Genomic DNA, 9,004 nt, shown 5'->3' on the forward strand with positions numbered 1-9,004 from the left:
ACTGGATCTGCATAGTGAATCTTGTTTACATCAGGGAAAGACTAGGTCTAAGGTTTTTTTAAGTGGATTAATGGTTTAAAGAGTAAAGAATGAAAAAGAGAAAAGGAAGGGTTGAAAAGGTTTCTTTATAGAAAATCATCTAGTAAGTATCAGCATGATTGCAGACAAGACCCATTCTTACACTTTTGCACTGATTCTTTCTCCGTCCTCACCAGTCCCTACCCCCAATAGCTCCCCGCTCCTTATGTGTGCAGTTTCCCTTCTATATTATAAGTTCGGCGGGGGAGGGGGAAGCAAAAGCAGCAAGACATCCCCGATTGTAAACTAAGGATCAGCATGTAAAGGAAGTAGAGTCTTTTTTTTTTATTCCCTGGCCTCATAAGAATTGTTAGTTTGTAACAATTTTAATTGAAAACAGCTGCAACTGAAATTTTTTAAGGGATGAAAAAAGTATATCAAATAAGAAACAATCAGTAAAAAGAGCCTTGAATCCATCCTGAAATCAGTGTATGCCTAAAGGCATTCAAGGGTTTTTTTTTAAACTGACCTATTACTTTCAGCAAAGCATGGTTCATAAGTACTCTCAAAATACTTTACTCATGTTCCTAGAATTGCTAAGTATTAGTATATGTGTGGGTGAAAGAGTATTTCCTCAAAAATACCTTGAGACAGAAGTTTATGTGTTTTCTTCTCAACAAAACAAACTCACTGGACAAACTCAGACTTATGTACACAATATGAGAGATCTGTTTGCCATACTAAGTTGCTATGTGAACAAATGTGATGTCATAACATAGATTTTTATGACTAATCTATTAAAAATGTATCAGGAAGAAGAAGATTATTTCATCAGAGAGCAATGTGAAGAAGTAAAATAAGCGAATTTCATCAAACTGCAGAAAATTTGTTTTGCTTTGATTTGCTTTAAATATTTGGTTGCATATGAATGTCTGTGTAAGTTTCCAGTTCATTTAGTAGCTTTTAAATAACCATAACATCCTCCTTTATTTTCATTTTCATTTTCTTTACATTTTCTTCCATTATGAAATCTCTACTTTGTTAAATTCACTATTTAGTTTCATAGGAGTTTAATATCATTTGATTAAGCTGGTTGTCTTTAAAACAAATATGCTACTAATCAAGCTCTCCAGTCACCCTTAAAACATTTTTCTATTAGCCAGAGGGAAAACTGTGTTTTGCATGTAGTGGTGATGTAAAGCATAATCTCTTGTAGTTACACAGGAAGATACAGGTGAATTTAATATATTGTGATACACAAAAGTTCTAACAATACAGGGGACTAAATAAACAAGTGAAAGGCTTGATAAATTTCTTTGATTACTGACAATAAAGCAACGCCTCAAACTTTAAACTGTCAGCGGCTCTAAGTGATCTCTCCATGGCACACTGTAATGTTACTGAATAATTATATACAAGATATAATCACCTTTTGTTTTCTTTTAAGTGTGAGCATTTTCAAATGATTAAAAATTGGAACGGAAAAGGATTTACAACATCAAAGAGGAAAAGAGATGCTTTTTAAACATCAAGTTTTATGAAAAACAGAGAAAACATTTACGCTAATTTACCTATGTTGTGTATTGCTACCTAGAACTTCAGAAACTGCTGATTATGCCACAACAGGATTGCTTTCTTGAAATGGTAAACCAACACAGATAGAAAAATATTAAGATAAACTGAGTTTGAGTGAATGGTGATGAAATCCTTAAAACCACACACAGAGCAAGGAAACAGCTGCATTTTGGTTAACCAGAAAGTTAATCAACTATGAGAGAAGTAAGCAAGATTTATCTTTATATCTGCCAGAGATTATTAAGCATTTAAATATTCATTTTTTTCTTTAAATCAGGATTGTTGATGTATTACAAAATGGCACTAGATGCTCCCAAAGTATTATTAAGAAAGTATGTATTGATTTAGAAAAAAGTATTACCACATTAGATTTCTTTGAACAACTTTTAAGGAAGGTAAGGTGTTCCTGTACACTATTTAGTGACTCAGACTCCGTAATTTGCTTTAGATCACATAAGAATTAGCTAGATGGTGGACTTTTGCCAGTACTTACATCATAAAACCACCCCCTGCCTGGGTGTGATTGGAATTCTTCGCCTAAGACTGACCCTGAATTTAAAAAGGCAGTTGTAGGTTCTGTCTGAGGAGCTCATAAAGTTATAAGAAGTTTGGAGAGCAAAAGTTTGCACATCTAGCACAGGTTAAAGCTGCTAATTCTTTACTTTCATGACTTCCATTTCTTCCTAAAGAAAACAAGAACAACAAAGATAGTTACGTTGCATCTAAATGACCTTTCTTTATCACTCTGTACTTCGTCCACTTAATACACTGAGCACATCCTTCACACTGACTGTTATTCCCTTCCACCCAATGCTGACAGAAACCAGAGTGGAAGCAATGGATTTCTCTGGAAGGGTCCCCAAGCATAGAGTTGTTTTGAGGACACTTCTACAACACTCAACATACAATCGACCCTGCTGCTGGGAGAGCAGGAGAAGAAATGGCATTTACTGGTGTGTTCCCCAATGGTGCTTCTAGGAGCCCATTGTTTTTTTGGAATTGTTTCTCACCTACCTGCAAGCTCAGGAGAGTTGCTACAGGAATTCACTACAAAGACTAGCAGATGGAGGGGAGAAAACAGATAGACATGACATACAGATACTCCTTCCACAGCCTTTCCATCCATCCTCTGTACAACATTATTAAATTATGTATGTTTTGCTCCGCCTCGGAACTTCCACCACTGCAAGGGACAGTAGAGAATCTGACTCTAAAGAATTATTAAAAACATTTTTATTTTGTAGGAAACCAGGAAAATCCCAAAGGCTTTCCACGGATATATGTGGGATAACAGCTGTAGTTTCCCATTTTTTAATGCATCTCCACTTGGCACTGGCTCTCTGCACAAGTTGGGTCCACGTGGAATCTGCTGGCTTGCTACCCCCAGTCTTTTGGAGAGTTTCTTTGTTATTCCGTTCCCCTTAAGCTGCTTTGCCTGTGCTCACCTACCCCCTGGGGCTCAGAGAGCACAAGCAGCCTCCTTCAGAGACCAGTGCCTACATTATTCCAAAGACTTCCTGAAGAGAAACGTTCATGCAGTAAGCCTGTATCACCCACAGCACAAGCACATTCCTTCCATGACATACAGGGCTCTGGATTCAAAAAATTTAGAGCTGGTTATATATGCTCCAGAAGCCTTCAGTTACCAATCCCAAAAATGATTGGAACTGCATAAAATTAACATGAAACTTCCACTCCAGACCTGCCCCAGAAGCCAGCATGAGTCGTTACAGACTGTCTACATCTAGTGACTCTAAGTGTCCCAGGAAACTAGTTCAATAATTTTTTTTTATTAAGGAGACGTTTTAATTGGACGATGAATGAGATGAACTGAAGTTAGCTAGAAAACACGTTTCAATCAATAACAATGCTTACAGCACAGAGCTCAGAAATTAAAAAAAAAAAAAAAAAGAGAGAGAACCGGAATGTAAACACTGAACAATCACACAGTAAAAAAATTTTTACTCTGAGTAACTAAAAGAAATGCTGGAGCATAAGGCCTTCATTAGCTAAACATCGTCTGTCAAAGTAAAATGCTGCTGAAACCTATGGCAGTCCTAGCAAGGAAGAGTAAGTTTCTGCTTTTTGCCCACAATGGTCCATCTGAACATGTGCAGCAAAAACTGCAGTTAAATGCCCTGAAGTCTAACTCAGCACACCTCAGCAATGAAGGCGGGGGAAGTTGTTTCACAAGTCCCTCAAAAACTTCTTCTAGTGTAATATTTGTAAAAGAGTTGCAATCAGAGACTAGTCAATTATTAAAAGTACCACTAAAATAATATGTAAAAAGGCTAAATTAGCACTGACAGATTTTAGAGCAGCTTGTATATAAAACCCTGAAGAAATCACTCAATGATACGTATTTGCTCTTTTCCCTCGAAAAAGTCTAGAAATTATTACATGAATATGTACAGGAATGCAAGGAACAGAATTGCAAGACAGTGACAAATGAACAGTACAAACAAACCCCCACAAACCCGCTCTTTCTATTTAAATGGTAGTGACCCTCTGCAACCAACAACTTGGGGCAAAATTGACAAACAGTTGCCGTGATTTTGGGAGCAAGGAGCCACTAGGAGTTTTTAGCCAGCACGAAGTGTATTACCAATTACTCCCCAGCAATGTTTTAAGTCTGGCAGTGGTAACTGCTGGAAAAGCAGTTACCCCGTGGTGGTACCCAATCAGAAAGCAGGTCACATCTCGTTAGCTGTATCATATACATTAAACGTCACAGATTCTTCATGGCTACGCTGACAATTCAGACATGTGTGTTTTATTTTATTATAACCTCATGTTATCTTAAAGAATCACAATACAACAAACAGATCAACACGAGATCCTTTACAATGCTTCATGGCACGAATCTGGCAGATATTTGTCGTTATATAAAGCTGTTCACTATAGCAGATTAATAGTTTTTAAAAGTCTTTTCAGGGCACCACTAATACACTACTACGAAAAATTGCAGCAGCAAGAATGTTTGCTGCACAAACACAGACACATGGACAGAAATCCAGCCTGATTCAGCCACACACTTTTTACTTCAGCAGAATTTAAAAGTGTGCTTTATTTTACCATGTAAATAACAAGACACAGCCCCCACTATTTTTTTTCTTTAAGTGACAGAAGTATTTCCCCCTCCCATTCAGTATATTCTTTGTGGTGGCTGATCTGGATTTTGAAGCCTGGGTGTATAAACCACTAGCACATTATACAAAGCATAACCAACAGTGAATGTAGTTTACATTATTGGATACTTTTGACAGCTATGTGATAAAGTAGCGAACCGACCACCTCTCTTGCTAAAAGCAACAGCATTCTAAATGTAAACACAAATTTCTCTTGCCGGTCGTCCCAAGCATGTGTTCTTTAAGAGTACCCTAGGAATAAGTTTTTAAAACTCTGCTCCTGTTTTCAGTTATCATTAATTTTTAATTTTAATGAGTTTACAAAACAAAACCAGAGAAATGTTTGTCTCTCCCCCTAAACCTGCAACAGTTCAGAAATAATTTTGTGCAAAATCTGAAGCAATACCTTGCAATATTATAGCTGCAAATGCCAGCAGGACAGATCCTGAGCAAACAACACACTAAGGCAAAGAAATTTCCTGAGACCACCGTTACAATCAACCCTGAAGTGCTGTACTGTAATTTCACGATTTCAGCCTAAGCTGGTATCTCCTCAAAGAGTTGCTCTGCGTGGAAACATAATGAGGGATTACCCAATTAAACTACTAAATTAATTAGGGTTCATGCCTGTATATACTGCACTGTCTAGTGGGACGCTTCAGCTGGAATTCGGGCTGAAACCTACCACGGTCCATGCACAGGAAAACAAGGCTGGGGGACTTACCTCCGTCCGCGACTGCAGCCTCTTGTTCATTTCATATATTCGGTACTCTGGTTGCACCATGTATGGTGTGTGTCTCCTATAAAATGGGCCAAAAGGAGAAGAATAGAAAGGGTCATGTGGTGTGCTGGACATCTTGCCTGCTTGCAGAGATTCAAGCTACACAGAGTATCATCAACATCCATACAGAGCACATGGGCTGTGTGTTCTTCACAGTACAAAGTAGCGGCGCGCACACACACACACACATCCAGGCTGCACGCACTGGCTGGGGACTGCTGTGGGAGCCCGCTCCGGCGGAGACGGGCGGAGGGGGGGCGTGGGGGGGGGGGAGCGGGAGCGGGAGCGCACAGGCTCCAGACAGGGAGAGGGAGGCTGGATAGCTTCAGGCACCGCCGCTCGGTTTTAAAGCAGCAGTTTCTGGAGGGGTCATTTCCTGTCCGCGCCGCCGACTAGTTCAGAAACACCATTCCCCCCGCGGCGGGCAGAGGTGCGGGGCTGGGGCTCGCCGTGCCCCCGTAGCCCCCCCCCCTCCCCCGGAGCCGGCAGCGGGCTCCTTAGCATATAGGTGGTTTAAAAGCTGCCTGAGCCAATCACCCCGCGCCGGGAGCACGCTCGGGTAATGTCAGAAATGTGATTACTACAAAATACATAAACACAGGCCACGGCCATCCCGCCGCGGGCAGCCGGCGCTCCACCCGCGCCCGACGGCTCCCGCAGCGCCCGCTCTGCCCGCCCGGGGCGGCCGCGCCGCGATACGGGGGCTGCGGCTGCGGGGTGGGGGGGGCCGCACCTCGGGGGCACGGCGGGATGGCCGGGGAGCCTGCACAAAGACATAACCCCCGCACGCCACACTTCACACAATGGAGAGCACTTAGATGCCAGCCGCAGAAACCTCCCGGAAAATGGGAAAGCACAAAGGGGCGGGTGGAAGAGCGGGACCCCCGGAGAACTGCCAGCAGTCCCCTTCTGCGGGGGTCAGGAGTGCACAAATGGGTCATTTTAGAAGCGGCTGTCCGGCTTAAAGGCAGTGGCAGCTAGGTGGGAGACTGGCCCCTGTTTTCAGGATCATTTTTGGGCATAAATCCAGCAGTGGTTAGAGAGCGTTGCCAATGAAGGATATCTAACATTGGGGAGGGGGGGTCCCGAGGGAAGAGAGGAGGGCAAGGGGAGTGGATCGCCCTTTGGAGGTGAGGGATGAACTTTATCTGTTGAATCATACTTGCAGGAAAGTGCTGGGAGTGGATACCACGTGAAAGAAAAGTCCTCAAAATATAGAATAAACAAAAGGGTCTCATCTGCTCCATGGGAAAGTGCAGGGTTTAGGAGGGGAGCCTTCAAATTACCTGTACGAAAAAGCCTTGAAGCACAGACTGTGTCCTCATACACAGCTGTAAAGTATCAGGCATTATTTACAGTATTGAATAAATGTAAAAACAACAATAAACAGTGCTGAATTAATCTCTCATGTAAATTCATTCAAGCAAATGGAACCACTCTAGGAACAGATTTAGTTAACTAATATGATTAAGAGAATAACAATCAGCTGCAGCCACAACGGTTCTCAGTCAGGGTGCTCCGCATGAACGCTGCAGGATCACCCATTTCACAGATGGGGAAATCAAGGCATGCGCCATTACTTTTTCTAAATTTTTCTAATCATCCCAAAAAATATTTGATCATAATATGGCTTTACCCACTTTACCCACTGCCAAAAATGTAATTCAAATCTGACTGAATGCAGGAATGTTGTAAGACGTATTTGAAAAATCCCAGTTTTCACTGGCATTTGGCTGTCTGGAAAATCTGATCTCTCTTTTCAGAATAAAATACAGAAGTTCACATGTTATATTCTACTGACCACTGATCTGGATCACAATTTATCTTTACTGTACCAGTAGCTGTTTAGCAAAACTATTTCTGTATGCTCTTATGGAATAACAGTTTCCGTAAGAAGTGACGTATTGAGCTGCTTTTACAGACTTCCCACAGCTTCTGTCACTAAACACAGAGACAACAGATAATACATGGGGAATTTCACTTCTCTCTTTAAGTGCACCCCAGCTAGGTAGCAATACTACACTGCCACTCGGTTACCATTACTGGAGGTGCTGAGTTTAATAAATAACTTGTGCAATGTTTGGCTCAGTAGTTCTGTGGTGACTGTGACAGTGCTCTGCCAGGGTTCACTGGCCCTATAAGAAGCCTGTATCATGGCTACGCACCTAGGAGAAGACTTTCCTGTGTGTATCTTGTACTATAACAGATCCCAGCAGACACCTTAAAGCCTAAGGCCAGAAAAATTACTGTTACAGCATTAACATACACAAGTTTTATAACTGAAGTACCATCTTCTTAAATAAATGTCAAAAAAACCCCAACCAAGAATCCACCAAGTTATGGGGTTTACTTTGTTTGCAAAGCAAATCCAAAATAAAACGTATTTGCCCAAGAAGGGACACACTTTTTGAATTAAAATGGCAGAATTTTGCATAGCTTGAAAAGTGTTTCTGTTTTAAGGACGTTTAGATCAAGCTAAAATTCACTGCTTCGAGAAGTTAAACATGGCCATTATATTAATATTTTTTATTTTGGCTGCTGGTGGGGGGAAAGGAAGAAGTTCCTTTAAGTTAAAAAAAAAAAGGGACAAACTTGGAGTAGTGAAAGTGAATGAGGAGGAAAGAGCAGTAGGATTTGCTTTCATGATTGAGAACTGCAGATACTCCCCTCAACCCCCATATAAGAGCTTCTGTGTACAGGTCTAGCACAAAGCAAAAATATGCAGTGATATTTTAATAATTCCCATTGATTAACTGGCAAATTATCCAACACCTACAGCCCACCAGCAAGAACCAAGTCCCAGGGTAGGAGCCTGCTAATTACAGGCTCTGGCAGCTCTTCCAGTTGCCTGTTGTCATCTAGACTGGTGTGATGCTCAGAACAGTAAAACAGAAGGCAGAATCAAAGGAACATAAAGTTACAGGGATCCTGACAGTGTGTCAGCTCAATTCCCACTTGGATCTGCCACCTTTAAAGTTTTGTGTGTGCTGTGGGGGAGTGGGTTAGGGGGCGTGTAGCCAGCCCCATTACCTGGGCTGCTCCAAAACTGCCATACCACTGTCATCAAGCTGCTACCCAAAGAGACTCAGGTGTCAAAACCAAATATTTAGCCCAAGATTTAGTACAGTCAATAAATTCCTTACTCTGGAAAATTAGTTTAATGTGAGCAGAGGAAAAAAGAGGTGGAGGAAAAAAGAAGAAGAGACTAGTCTTCCCAAATCTGACAATGCATCTATTCCTGTGCTTGCACGTATGCGTGGCTACCAAGAGATGAGGAAACAGTATGTGCAGAGTTGCATTTACATGGGTGTGTGCACATGCAAATACTGCTGCACCTCAAAGCAGTGAACCTTACCCCAGCACTGAGAGACCAGAAGGGAACGATTGTGATTCCTCCTCACTTAACGCAGTCCCCAAACCTGCAAACTGCGTTGGCTCACCCCAACCCAGCCTGAGCGCTGCACACAGACATGAAAGGAGACATCAGAACAGAGAAGGACCG

The 9,004-nt window shown here is 41.7% G+C and overlaps 1 protein-coding gene across 10 annotated transcripts in view; it reads right to left on the bottom strand.

The window, feature by feature from the left end:
• Positions 1-5,765, bottom strand: part of LDB2 (LIM domain binding 2) — a 219,392-nt gene extending 213,627 nt beyond the window's left edge. For 3 of the 10 annotated variants that reach the window (XM_027642860.1, XM_027642857.1, XM_027642858.1), the window contains exon 1: positions 5,446-5,764. In XM_027642860.1, coding sequence (XP_027498661.1) covers positions 5,446-5,577 — 132 coding nt within the window. In that variant the 5' untranslated portion in view covers positions 5,578-5,764. Of the gene's footprint in view, positions 1-5,445 lie in introns of all 10 variants that reach the window. The other 7 variants (XM_027642855.1, XM_027642861.1, XM_027642853.1 and 4 more) reach the window with 5 other exon arrangements.
• Between the last annotated feature and the right edge of the window lie 3,239 nt (positions 5,766-9,004).

This window comes from Corapipo altera, unplaced genomic scaffold, assembly GCF_003945725.1.
Source record: "Corapipo altera isolate COAL_440 unplaced genomic scaffold, ASM394572v1 22, whole genome shotgun sequence".
Lineage (NCBI taxonomy): Eukaryota > Metazoa > Chordata > Aves > Passeriformes > Pipridae > Corapipo > Corapipo altera.